The 23,248-nt window shown below is 35.4% G+C and overlaps 1 protein-coding gene across 6 annotated transcripts in view; it reads right to left on the bottom strand.

Annotated features, from left to right (window-relative positions):
- Window positions 1-23,248, bottom strand: part of LOC149534269 (uncharacterized) — a 100,757-nt gene that overhangs the window by 65,595 nt on the left and 11,914 nt on the right. For 5 of the 6 annotated variants that reach the window (XM_089806793.1, XM_089806796.1, XM_089806798.1 and 2 more), the window contains exons 3-4: window positions 8,470-8,538; window positions 8,156-8,185 (exon numbers count right to left, since the gene is read on the bottom strand). In XM_089806793.1, coding sequence (XP_089662919.1) covers window positions 8,156-8,185; window positions 8,470-8,538 — 99 coding nt within the window. The remainder of the gene's footprint in view (window positions 1-8,155; window positions 8,186-8,469; window positions 8,539-23,248) is intronic. The other variant, XM_089806797.1, reaches the window with a different exon arrangement.

The following is a 23,248-nucleotide window of genomic DNA, read 5'->3' as shown; positions in this document are numbered from 1 at the left end:
TCAATTTTTTCCTCAAAATCGTGGTTTTAGTTTTTAGAAGATACTCTCGGTGTCCTTGGCTTCAATGAGGGGTAGTTTTTTGTTTCCCGACATCATGTTGGATGGGTTTTGGTTATCATGGTCATTTCCAAAAGTTTTGCAGAAGCAAGGACCTTTATAGTAGGCTCATTTTGCAAAAGTGTTCTAAAGAAGAGGCAGCCTCCTCTTTGCATTTGTGACCAAGAGGGGACAGCCTTTTATGGAGTTGTGACCAAAAGACTTGCAAATTGTCTTTTGTAAGCTTGGTGGAATGATGAACATTAAGGGAGGGTATTAAAATATTGTTTCTTTAATGGTCATCTCAATTGCTTTAGTAAGTTTCCTTTTCTATTTTCATTTCATGAGTGTTTCATTTAAAAACATCGCCTTTGTAAATTTAAAGAGGCTTTGTTTGGTACATCGATTTATAATAACAAGAAATAAGGTGTGGGGGATCTTAAAGTGCCGGTCCACAGTGCCATGTTTCCAAGGCAGCACTTTGCATCCTTCAATGTTTACAAAGACATTAGGTACACGTCATAGGCCATTTTTTTCCTTCTAGCGTTTGTTGGAATTCTCAAAAACTAAACTCAATGTATCATTCTCCTTTAGTTGTTATGTGTGCATTTGAATAGGCATGAAGAAAAAAATTAGCTCTGGTACCAATGATTAGAATCCCAACCAACTCATAGATGAACCTTGGGTATGACCTAGTACCAAACAAAGTCAAAAATATGCCAATGAAAGGGAAAAAAAAAAGGCAAAGCAAATAGGCATTCAATAGGTGCAGGTCCTATGGAAGAAATGTCATTCTATTTTGAAAGAATAAGCAAAATATTTGTATAGGTTAGGATGTGAATCTATTGAATCCTCCCTAACTATGCATGATGTACAAAGTATAAAATTACACATAGGATATCAACAAGGTAGTGAGTTAGGCTACAAGTAGATGTTGACAAGAATCCAATGTGTACAATTGCATGCAATATGTGGATGGGATGATGCCAAATCTCAAACCCATACGGTATCATATCATGTGATGCAAATGTCATCAAGGGTTGTATGTATGGCACCAAATCTCAAACTCGTAAGTATCATGTCATGTGGCACAAAGGTTAACGAGTGTTGCACGTATATGGCAGCATTTCTTATGGTGTAGATGTCCCCAAACATCACACATGTATGGTCTATAGCCATGTGCAACACCACACAATACACACAACTATTGTGCACAAAGTCAAGTAAATGAGTAACATTGTTGCAAGGCCAGGTGCTAAAGTCCTTTGAAAAGAATTAAAATCTTCAATAGCAAAGAACAGAATTACACACTCAATCTAGACTTGACATTGGTAGCTCTACAAACTTGTTCAAAATAGGGTGATCTTGGATGAGGTCGAGGAGGATAGTTCAGGAATCTAGCATGTCAAAAGTTTCAAAGGTGTGCATTAAAAACCATTCCTCTAAGGCAAGCATTGTAGGGAATCTTGAACGAGGAGGTCAAGAGGTTAATGCAAGTACTTGGAGCTTCAGAGGGAGAAGCATCATCATGAAGATTTGTTGTAATGTATATTTCTCTGTGAGGGAGAAATATGAAGTGAAAGCCCTTGTAATGTATATTTCTTTGTGAGGGAGAAATATGAGGTGAAAGCCCTTGTAATGTATATTTCTTTGTGAGAGAGAAATATGAGGTGAGAGCCCTTGTAATGCATATTTCCCTAAGATGGAAAATATAAGGTAAAAGTGCTTTAGAGATGTGCTCTTTCCACACATGGAACTAGCCATGGTGGACATCATGCTGAGAGATTCCATGACAAGATCACATTGAGTGATTTCATGATGGGCACTTGTGTATATGCTTCTTTCCACACATGGGAGTCACCATGGTTGACATCGTGTGAGTGATTCCATGATGTTATAATGTTGAGATATTTTGTGATTAACTCTTTTCCACAAATGGGTGTAGCTATTGTGGGTGTCATGTTGAGAGATTCCATGACAGGGGTGTTGGGTGGTTATTTTGTAACTAACAGTTTTGAGTAAAATCCAATCACAAAATAGGATGACTAGCCACAGCGTGTGAGACAGAGTCTCTCCTACTTTAAAGGGAAGGCTGCCCCTTCTCACTGTTCCTTGGATCAACTCAAGGTAAGCAAGAAGTTGAGATATTAGAAAGGGTATTACCAATATTCTTTCCTCTTAGCTTTCAAAAAAGAATCCACTTACCCACGGACCGAGTAATGGGCAAGATGAAACCTTGAATTACACTTCTATCTAGAGTTGTAAATGGTGATACCGATAAACTAACACTAACTCAAAGGCTAGCTGAAAGCGTAACAATTTGGCTATAAGTCTGGTCTTAATCTACGCTATAAGAATAATCTTTACTGTTGGGGCACAAAGACTTCCAAAAGTAAAGAATTCTAACTATTTTTGTGAATTTAAAAAAGAGATACAAGCTATAGTCAAAGCTCTTAGTCTATATGTCTCCATAGCCGCTCCCAATCAAAGCTTCAACTCCAATTGCTTCCTAACTCTATATACTCAATTATCAAGAAGGGAAAAACACATGAATCGAACATAACAAATGCAAATCACAGTCAAAGCTTCTAAGTTGCACAAGTAACAATTGCACTCAATCAAAGTTCAGCTTCAATTGTTTCTTTGTATTCACTTTTCTTTCAAAATAGCACTACACAATCAAAGTTATGCTTGCACAATTTCTCCAGAGCTCTCTTGCATACAATAATAGATGATTTTTACAATGAGAGGGCACTCCTTTATATAGGCAAAGGAATTGAGAAAAAGGAGGAAAAAGTAGGAGCAACTCAGCCAACTTTGACCCGGTCTAACTAACAAGAGAAATTATTGGATTACACGTCATACGAACATATAAATCGTATTACATGTAATTACACATTTTCATGTAATACATCCTCTTCAATCTACAAATGTAAAATAAAGAAGAAAGATGGAAAAGAAGTGAAACAACCCTAAGAATTATTTTTAAGTGCCTTGAACTTGATGATGACATCACGCACTGTAGGAAGATCTGAAATCTCCATTGTCTTTGATATAGCTTCAATTCTCACACCATCGACATATGTTGATTTCACAACTTTGCAATTTGCCGCAAGAGAATCTTGTAAGTGCTTTGTTAAGGATTTATACAAAGCAAACTTATTCATTGTATGAGAATCAAAATCTTCAGAATCTAAATCAGCATTAACTTTGATTGTATATTTTGAAGTCATTTCTTCAATTGCAACCAAATTATCATGCTCATCAAGAACCTAACATCCCATTTGTTCCAAGACGCACATAATCCCAATTTCTATTGCTTGACAACCTTCTAAGGCTGCCTACAACTTTGTTACAAGTATTCTGAGTGTTTCTTCTTTATAGCCTATGAGTCTGTGGCATCTGTAGAACATTTCACAAGATGGAACAATATCACATGTGACCATGGTGTCCAAATCAGATTTGGTGATCTCATCCCAATCACTCAATTTCTTTCAAGGTATTAGCTTCCTAACTCAAAGATACAATCAAGTCATGCAGCATCTCTTCAATTCCTCTGATACCTTCAAGAATTTTGATCGTATCTGCAATGGCTTGAGCTCCTTCCACGAAGGGTCTTCACTTTGTAGCAGCAAGACAATGAAGAGTCAAGGTAATTTTATATACTCTTCCTGTAGGGATTCGTATAGATATACATAGATAGATGTTCTTTGATGTATGGCGATCTATATGTAGGAGCACTCAAGTTGCTGATTCAATATTCTTTGCTGAGTGATTGTATCCAATGGGTATTTCATCTATTGTCCGCAGATCATAGGACGATGATCATTTCTTCAGTTTTAGGCATTGCAAAACAGTATTCTGCTCTTTCATTAATATGTAAGTGACACATTTGTGGTTCAGTTTTTCTCCCTCAAGTAGGAGAGTTTTCCCAGGATAATTTGCTGACTTTTTTGTTCATTTATTTTGTTTGTTTTTTATCTTCATTTCTGGTATGACTCCAACATCATAGAGCAGCACATAAACATTGCCTCTACAAAGTGGAGACTTTGCGGCCAGTATATTTTGGACTCCACCAGGCTTATCAAACGCTAGTTCTTCCCTTGGGTTCACATCAAAATAAAACTTAATGCAAAACAAGCTGGAATTTTGAGAGATAAAGATCCTAACAGGTATATTCTCTGTCATGGACAAGAAAAATTCACTCATCATAATATTTACTTCTGAAAATGTGATTTCAACACAAAAGCTTGGATCTGGATTCTCAAAAAGCTTAACTTCTCTTGCATCACTTCCACAGTCCACCTGTCCTTGATCACTGTAAGCCACATAAAGGAAAAAGCAGCTTTCTAAGATCCCTGTAGGAGTTTGAACCAGCGATGATCTATTTGGTATATAAGGAAAGAAACACCATATTTTAATATTGGGGTGTCCATTAACAAACTTGATCTGGCATCTCAAACATCCAGGTGCAAGTTTTGGACAGAACATTTTTTTGTGTACATTCTACATATTGTATTTTGCATTTTTAGGCTCTATAAAATGAACTTTGGCAATGCCACTATTGTACCTTGCTTATGCAACAGTTCAACCCTAATTGTTTAGTTTATAAACTAGCTTTTCTATACATATATGCACTTTGAACTTCAAAAAACGGGCTAGAAGTTATGACTGTAACAAGCAGGGATACCAAAATCAAATAAATCCAACGAACTTTTTCAGTTTTCCTGTAAGTTTGCCCTTATCCAGCTGTTCATTTCAACTTCCACGGACATGCATCACTATCATGTCTGGGAATATTTTGTATTATTTGATCAACTTGAGTTTTTAATTTCTGTGGAATTATGATGTCCCTTGACCGGTTGTTTAAGAACTTTAGACAGTTCCCTTACAAAACCAGTTATAGTTTACTAATTTTGTTAAAACTGTATGATATTACTTGTGTATGACACACTGAATAGCTAAGACTGATATTTCTAGTGCAACCAAAAATGAGATGACCAAGTATGTATGCATTTGTGTTGGTAATCCTTGATATCTTCTAATTTATAATCATCCAATATTTATAATCCTCATCATATAGTTCAACACTCTCGAATAAACTAACTTCCTTAAATGATGAAATACATGATCTCTTTTCCTTTATTTAAAAACTTTGATAAAGCATCTGACGTTGTCTCTTCTATATACTATTGCTTTTAACTAAATGTACCATCTTGTATATAGACTTACACCTTCGCAACTGATTTATTCAGATAGGATGATGCACATAGGAAGAAATTGAATCAATAATAAATAATGTCTTCTCTTCGCTGAATTGTTCAGGCTAGCTACTGCTTCTTTGTCGCTGACTGGGAATGTCTTTCCTATTTTTCTTTATCTACGGACTGCAAAAGGGTCAACTTTGATCGCTATTTTCTCTACTTCATATCTCTCCATCGTATTACATCACTGTCTTTGTAATATATATATATATATATATATTTTTTTTTTTTTATCTATGTCATCTCCCATGTTCAGTTTATTTTCTCCTCATATTTATCTGATTATTTCTGACAGTGTTTGACTATCTATACACATGGGTGTACACTATAAACTACTGAAGATATATAAACTTCACTGAATTTTACACAGAATATATACAGTACATCTTTGTTTGGGACTGAGTGCTGTTCGCTGCTACTGTCAACGCTCAGAATCTATTCTCTGCTTCCTAAAATTTCCCCCGTCTTCCCTGATTATATTTTATGAATGATGTTGTCTCTGATTTTCATCTTCGCTCAATGAAAGTGGCTGATGAAAACCATCTATTCAACACTGCCCTCTACTCTTCTCGTTACCAATCTATTCCTCTGACTTCCATATGTAATTACGAGCTCCGTAGTATGTTCAGGCAGTTCTAAAAATTTCTACCATAGACTTCCTATTGCAGACGACTCTGTCATTTATCACACATATCATGTTTAGCAATAAAAGTGTCTATTATATTGTTCTATGTCTGTAAGTTCTTTGTTCTATTCGCGTACTACTGCACTTGCTGAGCATAGCATATAGAGCTATCAGGTTGCTTATGTGTCAACTGCTCCTTGTATGCTCTTTGCTGCCTGTAATCTCCTCCTTGTTCAAACGTCTCTTTGTGGCCATTCTCCACATCATATCTTCCCATCTCCTTGTATCTGCTGATTAGATCCTCCATATCCTTTCCGACTCTCTCTTGCGGTGTCTTCATTCTAATGATTGGTCTGTAATTTCTGCCATGACTGTATGGCAAGTAATCCTGCGTATTCTATTCCTGCATTGTTGATGCCTTGTATTGTTTCTTATTGTCCTTGTGCCCAATCAGGTCTATATCTTGCAGAGTTGAATGCCAACATGGAGTAGATCATGAGGTAGTAAATCAGATTATCTGGTCTTTCCTTATATGTGGCTGATTTGCAGATTGTGCTCCATCCTCTTACTAGGGTGCTCCGTAGTTAATATGTCTGACCTTTTGTTATTGAAAATTCCATGAAACCCGCCCCCACTTATCTTTTCTTCTTCCCTACAAATATTCATCTTTTCCTGAACAGTCGTGACTATTCTTAGAGTCACTTATAATATAGATTAATTATTAACTGATATTATTATATTAATACCTTGATTATTGGTTAATATTTGTGTTTTCTAATTATATCATTCATATATATTTCATTATGTTTATTTATTAATAATATTATTTGATAACATATTTTCTTTTATTATAATAAAAATTCAGATATAATCATATATTTGATGTTCTAATCATATTATTGTAATATATTATATTATTATTATAATATAATATATTATATCAATAATGACTGATGTAACAATATTATTATGTTCATTACTATTTTATATCTTATCTTTCTCTTATTATTTTGAATATAAAATTTATTACTGATATATTTTATCAATTTATTCATTAAATTCTACTATAAGAAAGTAGGGGACATGACAGTCCACCCTTCCTCAGATTGCTTGTCCTCGAGCAATTTAACCCTTACTAAGTGTTGGCGTACAATGTCAATATGCAATCGAATTGTATAGATCTATTTATATTTTAATATTTTATTACTTAATTATATTTCATTAATTTGATGATAATATAATTAGTGATAAATTGTTTTTATAATTTTTATTTACTATTATTTTATTTTATTTTATTAAATTTCGACTTAAGTGGGGGACATTACAGGAATGATATGTTTGCAAGAAACTGCAATCTTCCTAATTTATACGTCTGATATTTAATAAAACAATATCACCTATTCTTTTCTGCTGCTTGCTGGACTGTTTATTCTGCTGATGAAATCTGAAAATTTTGATAACACTTATTACTATGCTAACTTCAAAGTATAAGAAAATAGTTTCCAATGATATTTAATACTAACAAATAAGATATAGAACTTTACCAAAAATGCAGTGATTCCCTTATTTCTGGCTATATTTATTGATAATATCAACTTTTTGTCGACTTTAACTGCACAGGGGATTTCTGGCCCCTGAAATCTCACTTTGATTATTTTTGAAAAGTAATTGTAGAACATGAGGTGGCTATAAAGAATATGCAACTTTAGACAGTTGACAACAGATAGCCAAAGTTCATGCATTAATCTACTGTGGCAGATTTAAGTAGCAATATTACTTTAGTTAAAATGCAATGAACAGTCTAATTCCTGATATGGCTATATAGAAGGATTTATGGGTTAATATCTGGTGGTTTACGACCTTGAATGGTCTTTGCTAGATCAACTTTGGACAGGGGACCCACAGCCCCTATTGGCTCTTTGTTGTCATCATTGAATATAATTATGCTCATAATGGATGTGTGGCTCACAAGAATTGATGACATGCCATCGGTGAATTCTAACTAGCCTATAACACAGGAGATATATGATAATCTCTATTGATGCCATGAGATGTAAAAAGTTGAACAACATGTTCCAACCATTAATTGAATTGTACAAATGGCTCAAGATTACTAGTTTTATGAAATGTGATTAAGAAAGTACAAGCATCTTGATTCCATTGAATAAACGTATACTATAGAGCACAAAAGAAACGAGAACAATAAAAATAATGTGATGCATAAGCATACCTGTATATTCTCATGCATAGAAGCAATTATCTGTAGTTTAAGAACAAAAAGAGATATGTCTGGTTAGAAAATAAATTGTAGAAGTCACATAAGCCACAAATTGTTGATTTCTTTTTTTACAGTTTTGTAGATTAGCAGTCAAATACAAACTAGAACCATAATGCCATTGCATGCAAAACTGTCTACAGAATGTACCATATATTTCATTTTAAAGAAGAATCAACACTTCTCTGTCAAACGAATAGAAGTAGTGAATCAAAAAAAATGATGTTTCAGATTATTTCTAAATAGTTCAGGTAGCATACACAACTCACCTTCAAATAAAGCTGGTAAAGCGTTTCTTGGTAAGACTGTTTGAATGATGAGACAATTTTCAGGAAGTCCTACAATAATACAAATGTATTATAGAAAAAACATTCAGTCTACTAGCACATGGTATCATACAGATCACATGGAAAATAACTGAACTTGTTCAATTGCGTGCAAAATTAGGCACTCAAATATCTTTAACCAACAGCAATTGACTCGTATTAATGCTCTACTACAAGAATAATCAAAAAGTACATGGTAATCTTTGACACAAGTAAACAAAGTACACCTATGCTTCAAGAGAAAAGCGACTCAGTTAAAACTCCCTAAGCAATATGGGTATCTATAATATTCTTTGATTTGTGATACTTTATATTACTCAGGCCAATTATCATTACACAAGGCCTAGTGTACTGAGAACAACCTCAGCTCTTTTCTATTTCCAATGTTAAGATAAACAGATGCATTATATTTTGAGTGTTGTGCATTTAGAGTCACAAAGCTATGCTATTTTCTATTCCCAAGTGCACCAAGGCCAACCTGGTCATTGAATGGGATAGCTTCTAATAATTTTTCAAACCAATACAGATTTGAAACCACTATATAGCATGGACATTAATGCAACATGTATAGACACTGAAACAAAGTAAATGCAAGAGTCTATCGTTCCATGCTTCTACATCAAATCTAGTTAAGAATATCTCTGTGCTTTAAATTCTTGACTTAGGTTATCAAAATACTTTAAAGTGATGAAGAAAACTAGCAAGACTCAAAACGATAGGTCAAACAAGTGTTTTATAGTGATAACTACAAACTAATTCTTATTCAAAGCCACTATGTACCATGGACATTAATGGAAGTGTCTATCTTACGATGCTTCTATGTCAACTGTAGTTAAGAATATCTCTGTGCTTTGAATGCTTTAACTCATATAATCAAAAATACTTTCAAGAGATAAGGCAAACAAGAAAGACTCAAAAACAATAAATCAAACAAGTGTTGTATAATGACTAGTCCATGCCATTGCAATATATTTGAAATTTAATTTGTTTGTTTAACTTACGTAATAGTAGTATGATAAACTTATAGATTTTAGAGCATACATTTTATAATTCAATTGTTACTAGTGCAACCAAGTAGATGTCCCCAAGATACATCTCCTAATGAAGATATTGGGGGAAATCAGGACACAATTGAGAGTTCGAGGAAACTCCCCAAAGTCCCTCAAATTTTTTTGAGATGGTCAACCATCCCTTGTTTAAATCACATCCAAAATGCAGTTCAAAAAAAACATTTTTCTTATTGTACAAGACAGACCCTAAGCAATACCATAAAAACTACAAATTCAACTTACACTCATTCCAGCTCACTATCAAAACTTGGAAGCATGGAGGAAGGCTACAAATGCAACAATTGCATAACAAGATGAGTGCATGCAAGGCAACAAAAGTGAGACTGTGAGAGCATTAGCAAGAGGAAGAGCAATAGCAAAAGGTAGAGCAAGTGACAAGACAGTTTTTAAAACATTCATCAAGCCAGAAGCCTTCGAGCCTTCAAGGTGAGCAATGACATTTCATCTTAAGGGATTTGCATTTTTTATTTAACTGTTCACTTCCAAATGGCTAAATCTGATAAATATTATTATGTGATAATTTTACGTTTTGGTTCAGTTACACATATAAAAAAAATTCCAAAGAAGCTAATGGCATTTAGACAACCCTAAAAACAGCATATTGGTATTTAATTTCACATTTATCACAAAATGTCCTTCAAGTTCTAAATGTATATATCAACTTTTTTTATTGTTTATATGCAAACTTGCATAAATAGCAAATTAATAATGGTCAAATTAAGATTTCATCTTTTGCCTACCATTCACCCCTATACTTCATGTGACCTAAAATAAATACTACAAAAATGAAATCCTTGTTTCATGATGTTTAAAGAATAAGGACTCCTTTATGTGTGTCCTTTGCTTCTCTGTGTAACCTAAAACAAGAAAAGAATAAGACAGGAAATCCTTGTGTCTTGTGCTCATGTATAATAACATATGGTTTAAGAGTTAAACCATAGATTTCATTCTTGCAATGTAATTGAGTTCTCAAAATTAATTTTATTTTATATTTGCACCCTTGTTCCTGAGACCTGGCCCTTTCTTTGACACTCCAAAGAACATGTGTCATTAGATATCTAGATTTAAATCTTTGCATTATCTACAATAACAATCAAATATTATAACTAGCATACCCATCTTGAGAGGAGTATAGGTAAAGTTACAAGTACACTGAAAGATATCATATTTGTTCATTATTCCACTTTAAAAAAATTATATTGTAATCCAAATTAAAATATTATTAAGATATGATTATCTTATTATGTATTACAATATTCCTATTATGAAAAAATTGTATTTCCATTAAACCCTTCAGAAAAGCAATAAACTTCTAGTACCAAAGTATTTTTTCATTTTTTTAGTTTGTAGGAATCAGGTATAGCACCCACTATAAACCGCAATGCACTAGGTCAACTTTTTAACGTGGCTTATACACTAGTGCGACACATCCTCCAATACCATCTGGGCTAAGGGCAGAATGGACCTCATGATTAAACTTTTGCTAAAAGTAAAAGATTTACTAAGACTAGATTATTATTACTTGCTATTTAATTATATTATATATATATATATATATATATATATATATATATATATATGTATGTATGTATGTATATTGGTCAGCAAAATATTTTGTTTATTATTAAAATAGTACAAAGTGTTCAACTTACAAAACAGAATAGAGCATCAGCTGCTACCCTAACCAGCCACGCTGTCCTCAATTACATACATATTGCACATATGGCATCCATTTTCAAAACCCTAGAAGCTACAAGCCCTCAACATCAAGGACATATCATCCAATGCATACAATGTAGCAATTCACTATCCAAATTCACCTATACACAAATACAATGCAAATAAAATATAATCAAAACAAAAAACAAGATTGAACCAAAATGTTGCTCAACCACTTGGAGAACAAACACAATGTCAAACTGCACACAAGCAACTAGAACGTCAAAGTTGAGACCACCACAATGTGCAAAACTACCCACCAGCATTCACTCTTCAAGGATTATTCCTCCCACGACCACGCCCACATCATTTACCAATACACATTACAATGCAAATGGAATATAATCAAAACAAAAAACAAGATTGAACCAAAATGTTGCTCGACCAATTGGGGAACGAGCACAATGTCAAACCGCACACAAGCAACCAACACGTCAAAGTTGAGACCACCACACTGTGTAAAACTACCCACCAACATTCATTCTTCAAGGCTTATTCCTCCCACGACCATGCCCATATCATTTACCTATACACATATACAATGCAAATGGTATATAATCAAAGCAAAAGAACAAGATTGAACCAAAATGTTGCTTGACCACTTAACACAATGTCAAACCGCACACAAGCAACCGGAATGTCAAAGTTGAGACCACCACACTGTGCAAAACCACCCACCAGCATTCATTCTTCAAGGATTATTCCTCCCACGACCATGCCCACATCATCTACCACCTTGGCCCACTCTAGCATCATAGCTCTGCCTTAGCCAACAACTAGAATTTGCCTCCAAAAATCTACCATTTTGAACTTGAGAAGGTTTTTGTTAACTTTACCTTTTTGCCTCGATTCTTCTTTGATCTTTGTTCTCCACTACCCCCCACAAAAAGAAAGGATGAACATGGTGAGCGTATTCTAGGATGCCAATCCGGTCTCCTCTGGTATCAATGGATCCAACCCTTGATGTTGTCGTTAATTAAGTGTTATTAGTAGCTCATTTCCCTTTGACCTTTATATATGTCATGTACTTGCATCTAATAGACATCACTATGGTGGTTGGTATTGTTGTGTTGTTGTTGAAACCTTTGTTGTTATACATTGTAAAGCAATTGATGGGATTACTATAAAGGAACTGTGAGTTCTCTGATATACTATTTTATGTTACATTTTTTAGTATTCTTGTATTTATTTCACAACAAAGTACTCATTAAAAACAAGACAATGCCAACCATCATAATGATGTCTATCGGATGCAAGTATTTGACATATATAAATGTAAGACCCCTCGTCATATGTACTTATTTAAATATGAACTTCTCTGTTAAATCCTTTATAAGAGATTTGAATGGATATATGAGCACAACAAGGCAATGGTATGGGGAAATGTCGTTGTTCTTGTTAGCAACCATGTAGAGGACATCATGATAAATTATGGCTATCTTATGTATAATAATTATAATGATGGATATGAATTAACATTTTATGGTTTAGGTGTCCTAATGGAAATTGAGATCAGTTGATACATTCATGTTTTGATACTCCGTGATTCGAGACTTATTACATTGTTTGACTGTTTAAACATTGATTTGTACTAGCGATGATATGAGGTGTTTCACCTTATGATGATGATGTTAATTTCGGTACCTTGATGATTAGGATATATGCATTCAAATGGTTTAGTATGATTTATTGATGATGTTTATGATGTTTTGGGTATACGTATCATTATGATGATTATTTCTGTATTTTAATTCGAATTGATGAATATGTTATGATGATTCAATTATGAGATTTGTGATGATTAAATATGTTTGTAGAAATGAGACAGGTTATTTAAATGGATGTTTTAATATTTTGATCAATGTGATTATGCGAATATGGTTTAAATATATGAATGTGATGTTATCGAACTATTGATATTCAAACTGAGTGTGCAGAGTACTTAACCATGGAATTAATCAGAGAATTGGTAATTGACCCTATGTGCAAACTATAAGACTAAGGTTGAATCCAATAAAGTGATTCGAACCTTGTTGTCTAGTGTTTAATTTGTATCGTAATTTGAACGTATGTGTATCATTCTGTAATTTGTAACGTGTCGAATGTTATGTAAAAGTAAATATTATGGTGTCATTTGACACTCATTATATGCATATGTGTGTCGACATGTCAATGTAGGGTTAGCAGAGTAACCCGTTAATCTAAGACTGATTAGTTAGTAACCTGAATTAGTTCCCCTTAATTAGGGTTAGTGGAAAGGTTACATCCTTAGGGATTTTGAAGATCAAATATTTCAAGCCACTTGTATAGGTCATAAATTGATCCTAGAAGCTAAAATTAATGTAATTCAAGTGTCCAAGTGGTATGTGTATGGGTTGGGAACCTTTTCCACCCTTCTAGAACTTCCTAGCAACATTTATGACCCCTAAAATATGTCAATTTCCCTTTGTTGTGAAAATAGACCATCTCCATGAGGTTAACCAAGTTTACACTCTTGTTAAGAGGTTCCTTTATGATAGGGGCAAGTGGGAAGACCATAGGAGGCTTAAAGTCAAGATTAGAGTTATTGCTATTTTGGGTAGATAAGTTTAGAGGCTATTTAGAGTCCCTAGGAAGAGTTGGAAGGTGTTCACCCATTTTCTACATTTAGAGAAGTTAAATTTGGAATCGAAAGGAAAAAGAGGATTTAGCTCATCTCAAATTTCATTGACATAACCTTTGTGAAGGTAGGTTTTCCATTGCCATGGTTGTGCTCTTTGTTCATTGCTTGTATGTGTTAAATTCTTGCATATTGTAGTATTTGTGTGTTGTATCATGTGAGGGATGAGTATTGTGGATTTTATTTGCTTTCTTTTCATTTTTTTTTCCTTTTTTTGTTGGGGAAACTATGAAGGGAGTGTTAGCATTACTCACCCTCGGATAAGGTAGAAGTGGCCATGTATGGGAGAAGAGCTTAGTTGAACTCCAGGTCAATGAAGATTTTCTTCTCATGATGAGAAGCGGGAGGAAGCAAGGTGTTATGGGCCCTTGCTTGTCATTGCAAAACTGAGTTTGCAAAACTGAGTTTGTTTTGGGGAAATAAGGAGAGAAAGAAATGGAAGTTTGTGATTTGGTAGCCTTGGAAGAGGCATATGATTTGTGTTTTTGATTGACATCTCCAACCTAGAAAAATCCACCTTCTCCCTAGTCGTAGGTTCATTATGAAACCTATTGCACATACCTTGGATGGAAATTATATGTTGTGTCATGTCATTGTGTTTGGATTTTGAATGTCACCCGGTCGGTTACTAGTACTCCTAGTCCGGTAGGTGGCCTTTCGGGGCATAGGATGGGAGGTGAGCTCTCCATGGTTGTTCTTTTGTGTTTTGCAGATTGTCTAGATAGGTTCTCGTGATGGAGCAATCCCGATTTTCTTGGAGCACTAATAATGTTCTTGATGTCATGTTATTGGAGGTTTCTCCATTGTTATACCACCTATTGTATTGTATATCCATATTGAGAATGATCATGAAAGAGATGGTCTAAATGTTGTAATTTCAATATTGATAAATCAAAAATTCAGTTATTGTATGGAATAAGCAAGTTATGTGATCAAGTGTTATTAAATTGTAAATCATACCTTACTTTCAATTATATTGCTTGCAAAAGTTCAAGTTGAAAACTCTCTATTGTTTCCATGAAATCTTCATTTTAATTCATTGTATTCAAAAGTTCTTATTATAGAATATGGATATATGATTTATTTAATGGATAGATGTAATAATTCATCCATAAATTCATGTGATACAATCAATGTTCGGTTTAGATATGATCATCTTACTCGCATCTTAAAACCTTAGCTTGTATAAATTTAATTATACCAACAAATTTTACCTTCTGTTGTAATATATATAAACCATCTAAACTCACTCCTACCTTGGATATAAAATTTATATCAATATTGCATTTTCAAATCCACTCAATAAAATGACTAAACATTAAAACACTATGCCATTTAAAAATTCCTATGGGAAAACTAGCACTTTAAAGGAGAAAAGAGAACTTATAAATTTCATCTATTTAAGAGAGCTAAAATGCTCTCTAGAAAATGTATGGAAAGAATTTTAATTCTCATTGTAACAGAGAATATTCTCTGAAGATGCTTCCTAAATAAATTAGATAACTGAATAAAGAAATTGAAATAGATAAAGAAATTGAAATCAACCTTCAAAAATATCTACAGTTGACCACCTTTTTTCTCCAAATAGCTCTCACCTATAAAACTTTACCCTTAACTAAGCACTCAATTACTCTCCATTGTGCTAACATCATCCTTGTCATGTGTGGATTTGTATCCACCATGGACTTGACTTGGTAGGACAAGTGGATGTTGGAAAAGGTTTGGCAAATTTTTAAACTTCAAAAAAAAACATCATTCTTACCTTTAATGCCTCCCCTCTCTTTATCTAACTTCACCTTTTTACTTATGAATCCTCATATACTTGGATGAGGTCACACCCCACCTAACCTCCACCTCACCTCTCCTCTCCCCATGTTGGACGTAGCTTTTGGTGAAAGGTCGGAAAGAATTTTGAAATATTAAATACAAACTCTTTTGTTATTCAAACTTACTAGTATTTCTTTCCATACTCATGCATTTACCAAGGGGGGGAGGGCAATGATTACCTTGGGCTGCAAAAATGCAGGTTTGGGATAGAGTGAAAAGGCATTGGGGACCACCCCAAGACTTTGGGGAAAAAGTTTGACAAGTTGCCATGTGGGGGGGAAAGTAGAGTAGGTGTGTGTTAGGCTTAATTATTAGGATTAGTTAGTTAGTTAGGGTTATGTTAGGAAATTACTTTGGGTTAGTAAAGTTTAGATTTGTTAGTAATCTTTAATTGGTAAATATTATTATAGTTGGTTAGTTTAAATTTAGTTGGATTTAATTTATTTGGTAATTTTGGTTAGTACTTACAAAAAAGGTCTAAATATAAAGGTGATGTTTGAAATTAGGTATTTTAAATTTGTAGTGACGAGGCTAGATGCTTAGGCATGTAAGGTTATTAACTTATTTTAGTTAGTAATTGTCTTCATGTGGATAGTTAATATTTTAATGATTTTTTTTTAGAATTGTGTTTGGCTTTTATTTTAATAGAATTCGGTGATAGAAATTAGGTGAGGATAGTAGTATGTAATGATAAATTTAAAAAGTATTAAAGGGTTGCATTTTATAAGTGATATTGGTATAGTTTTTTTATTGTAAGGTAAATGGATATTGAAATCGATTTAATAACGAATATTTAGATGTATGGATTTAATTCTAAATAGTTAGGTTATAAATCGGGACAGTGTTAAGATATTACTAGAACAACGTATAAATGCAATTCAGCACACCTATAGTTTTAACTTGTAAAATGAATATATAGAATCTTGGCAAACCTAATGTGTCTTAGGTAGAGTCAAACATATTGATTCAACTTTAAACCAAGAACTATGAAACCCTAATGTCCCCTTGAATATGATGTCACACTTTAATCTAGAGTTTTATCAAACCAAATTATGTAACCCGAACTAGGTGTTCCTGTAGCACTAAAACCTAAGGTTTCGTCATGGTGCGGTAGGGTTGAGATGTCAACTTTGCATCATTATGAATTACAACTGAAAACTCACTTCGATCTCATTTTAACTTTCCATAACTTATTCAATTTAGTATGTGCTGAACATGTGTTTATTATCTTTTTAAAAAAATTGTTGTGTTTTTGCCCAGAGTTTTGGGCATGACAATAAAGGTCGAAGGGATGCGAGCACCAACCGTCATGACCATTCCCAACTATCTACCCTTCAACTAATAAGTACTAATAACACTTAAATTACCTGACAACACCTAACTTGGCCAAGTTCACAATTGGCTCCAAACCAACTTGTTACTCTAGCTTCCCACCTCTCCACAATGGGTCTCACTTCAACATGAGTGCCCATATCCAAACCCCATGCACTAAACATTGAGGAAACATCAGCGTCTGTACAATACTTGAATTTTGAAACAATAAAATCCATACCCAGCAACACCCGCACCAACATCAGAATGAAAGGGTCATTTGTAGAGAAAATGATTTTGAACTACCCTTCAGAAAATTGCCCCCGAAAGGACAATCGTTGTTTTGAAGCTCTAAACCTTGAAGTTTACCTCCATATTCACCTTGAGTTTGCCAACCTCCACCGTACTTTGCCAATACCATTTATCAAAATCAAAAACAACTTGACAAATATGAAAAACTCTTAAAAACTACACAATTTATGATATCTTTGTCTATGCACTATCCAAACATCCTCTCAAACATGCATGGTAAGTGCTCAAAAAACCCACTCACATCAATCGTACACCACCTTGTGAAGTCATCAATGTAAAACCAACAATCGACTCCACTAAATTTTCATCTATATTGAAGACAACTTTGTCAACAAATAGGATTGTCATTTTAGATAGTAAAGCATCCAATTTGTTGCCCTCATGAAAATATGTGATACTTTCAAATTCTTAGAACTTTCTAATTTCATCCTTATAGTTTGAATGGTTTTGTCAATCCACCATAAATGAGCACGCCCAATGGCAATGGTGTTGACAATGATCTCTGAGTCACCTTCTCAATGTACTTGCTCCACCTTGATTCTTGATGCCAAATCCACCGCTAACAAAGTTGCTTGAACTACAACATTATTATTCATGTCATTTGCCAATTTTTTTGTTTTGATCACCAAACTATTTCAATCTAAATCCCAAGCCATGCATCCAGCCCCTAATGGAGCAAGGTTACCATTGGAAAACCCATCAAAATTGACCTTGATCCATCCCATCTCTAGTTTCATCCATTGAACATCACATCTTTTGTAGTGGGATTAACCCTAGAAAACCCATTAACAAGCATTATATATTTATATATTATTTATTTAAAAGACATCAAATAAATGATTCTAGCTTTAATCATCATACATGATTCATCCATATGTGAATGTTTGGTATATTTACGTGGAATTTGAATACATATTATTTAAAGATTATTAAACTGATAAAACTATATATATATATACACGTGTGTGTACTAAACGGTTTATTAATGGGCCTTCGAGGGTTAAACCTCTGTGGGCAAGAGTGGATAAAATTAAGTGGCATCCACCTAAGAAGGGGTTGAATAAGATTAATATTGATGGCACCTCTAAAGACAACCCTGGACCATCAAGGTCCAGTTTTGTGGCCCGGGATGAGAATGGTAGAATCCTCACTCTAGACACAAAAAGGTTGGGGGGTGGTACAAACAATGAAGCAGAATGTTTGTGTCATGTCCCCATTTTTTATGACATCGTTTAGCGTGTCAGATCAGTCTATCACAAGTTCTCATAGACTGGTGCTGATGTGGAGAGAATCGACCAACGACTATTTGGCAATATTTTGTCCTTACAGTTGATTAGTGATGTGGGCCTACGTTTGTTATAAAGTAAAGTTACTTTATTCGGGCCCAGTTTTATAATTTGATGTTGAGATGCACTTTTTATTATAAAGTAATATTTTATAAAAGTGCGCTTTATTTCATAAGAATATTTGGATGCTTCTAGAATGTTTAAGTGACTTCTAGAGGAAGCTACTGAAAAGTGAATAAATAGACCCTATGGGTTTTGCATTTGATCATCCAGTTTGTATTTTCTCCCTTGACATCAGATTGTGATTCAGTCACAGTCTATTATGGAGCCAAGTAGTTTCAGGTCTTTGGGAACGGAGTCTCCCTTGGATTTGCATAACTGAGGGGGTGAGATATCCTCTGAAGGGTTGCACATTTGGAGGTGATACTACAGTCACTTTAGTTAGGGCATCATTGGGCCTAAGGCCATTTTCAACATTTCAGGAGGCATTTTTAAGAGGGCCGAAATTATAGGAGGCCGTTTTTAGCAAGTCTGAAATTATAGGAAGCCATTTTTAGCAGATCCGAAATTTTAGGAGGCTTCTTTCAGCAAACCCAAAATTATAGAATGAGGGCTTTTTCTGAGGACTATTCATTTTCAGTCATGGAGTGATTGTAGGACATCTTTAGAAGGCTTAATTGTGGTGGAGGAAAGATTTATAGCTGCTGGTTCGTTTTTGCTACAAGTCTGATCCAATTTTCAGAATACCAGGATAGGGCTTTGGAACCACATTTTTGTTCATATCTTCCTCATTACTCAGCATATCATTCTGGGTATTTTTGCATTGGATTTCTATCGTCGAGGAGATAAAGATAGGTGCATTTAAGAGTTCCAAAATGCCATGATTTATTTTTAAGGAATTTTTCAAAACTCCTAGACATTTTCGAAAATTTGCAAGGAAGTACATTTTCAGATTTGGGGTGACTTTGGCGTGGGTGTTGGCAACTTCAGCATTGGTAAAAATTATTACAGCCATCTACAATCAGGTTCTTCACTTCTCATTTGACATTTGGCATATTTTCTGATAAATGTATGTTTTCAGCTGAGTACAAAATATAGCTTCAGCACTTTACTATTTTAGATTGTACTTGTCTTTGTTTGCCATTTAGCATTATTGGAATCAAAGGAAGGCTAGGATTTTGCAAGAGAAAGAGTATTGTAATTTTTAGATTATCTATATTGCCAAACTAGGGTTTGATGATCATATTATTGGCTGAAATATGTATGGCATTGTTGCAAATTGTTGATAAATGAAGGGCATATGGTTTTGAGCAATTTCCTATGTTCAACATTTACTTTCAGTAGTAGTCTTCAGTTGCATGCCAAGTGTTTGACAAAATTTCTTAGTTTAGCATTAGAGGTTTTTAGTGGCCTATTGGTAGGGGTCATTACAGTGGTATCAAAGCGGTTTTCTTACCATCCTGTTGGGTAAGAGCCGTCTTGTATGAGTGATCAGCACTATACTTTATCCAAAATGGACAAGTATAGTATAGAGTCTTAGAGGACACGATCTTGGACAATTGATAGACAAAGTATCCAGAGTCGGAACAGTAGAAAGGATGGTTATTTAGACATTCGAGATGAACTTAGGAAAATAAGCCATGACATGTCTGAACAGTTGGTTAAGCACCACCGTTTGATGAATGACATGCTGTCCAACCCAGCTAAGGTGGATAAGTTGACTGGATTTCTATTTGGCAAATCTTCTCACAAGGCAGATGACACAATTACCAAGAACTTGCATGAGGAGTTCGAGAAACTAGCTTACAGCCACGCAAAGGTCTCAAATTCTACTTTGCCACAGGAGGTAGTGGGAAAGGATATTACGTAGATTGATAGTAACGGTCAACTTGATACTCCAGTTGAGACAGTTGTATACAGGTCGTCAGAGGGTGATGTCACAGGTACTCGAGATAGTTTAGTTACAACAGGCAGTGACTACAGCGTAGAGGGTTTAGATGATGATTTTGAGGATGTTGTTGTGCACGATGGTGAGATACCTAGTAGAGATGAGCAGACATTGAGTATTCATGGCTTTGCTGAGAGGGAGTACCAAGCACATTTGGATGCTTTGTCACATGAGGTTGAGGTTGGTAGTACTTTGCATGATTTGTCCAGCCAGCTGAAGGTGAGCAAAGACAGTATTGTGACTTCATTATCTCATCATGACAGGATGCGGGATATGATAGAGGATCACATCTGGATGATTCAGTTACAGGGCAGACATAAGGGAGTTCAGGCATAGTCTTCTTGTGTTGACTTACAAGCGATTAGGAAAGGAATGGGAACGATGAAGTTGAGTTATTTACATCTTCTATCAGATCGTGACCATCTTCTTAGCCTTGCCGGTGACTATTCAGATGCCTTGAGGAGGAAGGAGAAGGAAGTTGACAAGCTTTCTCCCAAGCTTGAGGACACTCGAGCTTCCTTGGTGAATACTCCATTGGCATTACAAGACTTGGAAAGACATGGGAATGAGCATGGCGTAGAGTTGAGTTTAGTACCATCTTGCACACCTGATACTCAGCTTCCTGCGGTAGGCGGATCATATGTGGTCGTTGATAATGTTGTGAGTTCATCTTGCATTCACATCCAGGATACAGGGACAGTGTCAGACAGGTATGTGGAGTTAGTTGGTATTAGTCATATTACTCAAGTGAGGAGTTTGCTTGAGTTACCAGCTGATTCTAGTTTACGGATATGGACTCGAAATTGTTATATTGGTGTTTGGGATTCAGTTGACTAGAGATCTTTATCACTTTTTGGTAGCAGTGATTGTTTGGGTGCTATCATGGATTTGATTAGCAGATTGCACGGTGTTGTCCTTTCTTGTGCCCGCAGCTTGTCTGATATTGGTATTAGTTTTTATACACCAGTGTTGGGCTTTGTTCATATATCCAGTCAACCATTCTTGCTGGAATGTGTTGATGATCTTTCATATTTGGCAGTGTTTACAGATGAGTCCTAGGATCATATTGGCATTGATGACATCCAGGAGGATGCAATGGGCAGTTTTGAGGACTTAGTTTCCTCGACAGTTTCTTTTGGTACAAAGGAATTGGATAGCGGTGCTACAGTTTTTGACACTTCGTATGTTGATATGAGCTTTGGAGTTGATTCGCAAGATGTGGATGTTGATACTCTAGAGACTAGTAACTTTGAGAATACTCCTTTGGACAGTGCATCAGAGGAGGTTTGTAAGAGACAGTCTAGCCAGTGCCATCATGTGTCTAGTCAACTGAGAGTTAGTGAGCGAGACATTGCTATCGCTTGCCAGCATTTCGATGTTGCTCTGCAGTTGTTAGCAGTTTATGGATGGGGTTCTCCTACTAGTGATGAGCAGGGAGGCAGTTATCTTTCCTTGACAAGGATCCACTCTTTATGGGAGGCTATCCGAATTCTGAGACAGAATTATATGCAGTTGGTAGCTGACAGAGATTATCTTATGGAGTGGGGGTGTACAGCATACGATGCATTATTAGCCAAGGAAGATGCAGTGAGTGAGCTTACTCAGCAGCTCAAGGTGACTTCTGAGATTCTTGAGAGTACACAATTGGCTTTTGAGGAGTCACAGTTTCATTTGGCTGAAGTGACCATGGAGTTAGAGCGACTGCAATCTTTACCAGATTCTGTAAGGTCACAGGCTGTGGTGTCTGGTGATCTGAGGATGTCCATGGTCGAGATTGTCAGAGACAGTGGAGATGGGGATGCATCCATCCTTGATACTAGCATTGGCATATCGGGTTCATTTCCACTAGAGTCAGGTTCAATTGAGTTGGGTGCTGCAGCAGATTGTTGTGGTATGCCTGAAATGGTGATGGCCTCTACTACTGATGGCATGGAGACTAGGGATGTTGTGTCAGAGATCATGCTAGTAGTTGGCATGGTTCCTGCTAGTGATACTACTCCCTTGGCGATGTCTTCGGACTGCAATTAGTTTCATCTGGATTGCAATCTAAGCCACTGACTGAGATTGGTGCATTCTATCGGCATTACACTGTGAGGTATGCTCATAAATTTACCTTTGATGACCATGTTGATGAGATGATGATACGGAGATGTACTTTGGTTCCTAGTGCTTGTCATCAGTTATGGGACAGTTTGACGCCACGAGATGAGAGTTGTGATGGGCATGACATGGCGATAGGTTCTACAATTGACAGCTTGATAGTACATGACTTAGAGCAGGAGTTTGGGAGTGATGCTTCAACGGTTGTTATTGATTCGACTCCTTTGGCTATGTCATCTTCTGACTTAGCTGGTGATCAGTTGCGGTGGGTTGTATCACCTCTGCATGGCGAGCTGTTGACTGAGGCTGGTTCTTTTGATCAGCATTATACTGCGGGGCATGTTCATCAGTTTGCATTTGATCCATGTGCTGAGGAGTTGATGGCAGGTAGACTTGGTTTGGGTTTTATTTCTTGCTGTTTATCTTGTGATGTCTACTCACCATCAATGGTGCATGGGAGTTATGGTTATGAGACAATGGTCAGTGATTT

The sequence above is a fragment of the Cupressus sempervirens genome, chromosome 10 (assembly GCF_028749045.1).
Source record: "Cupressus sempervirens isolate cs-2001-9-10 chromosome 10, ASM2874904v1, whole genome shotgun sequence".
Taxonomy (NCBI): domain Eukaryota; kingdom Viridiplantae; phylum Streptophyta; class Pinopsida; order Cupressales; family Cupressaceae; genus Cupressus; species Cupressus sempervirens.
Note: the sequence above shows the minus strand (reverse complement) of the source record. Positions and strands in the feature narration are given on the sequence as shown.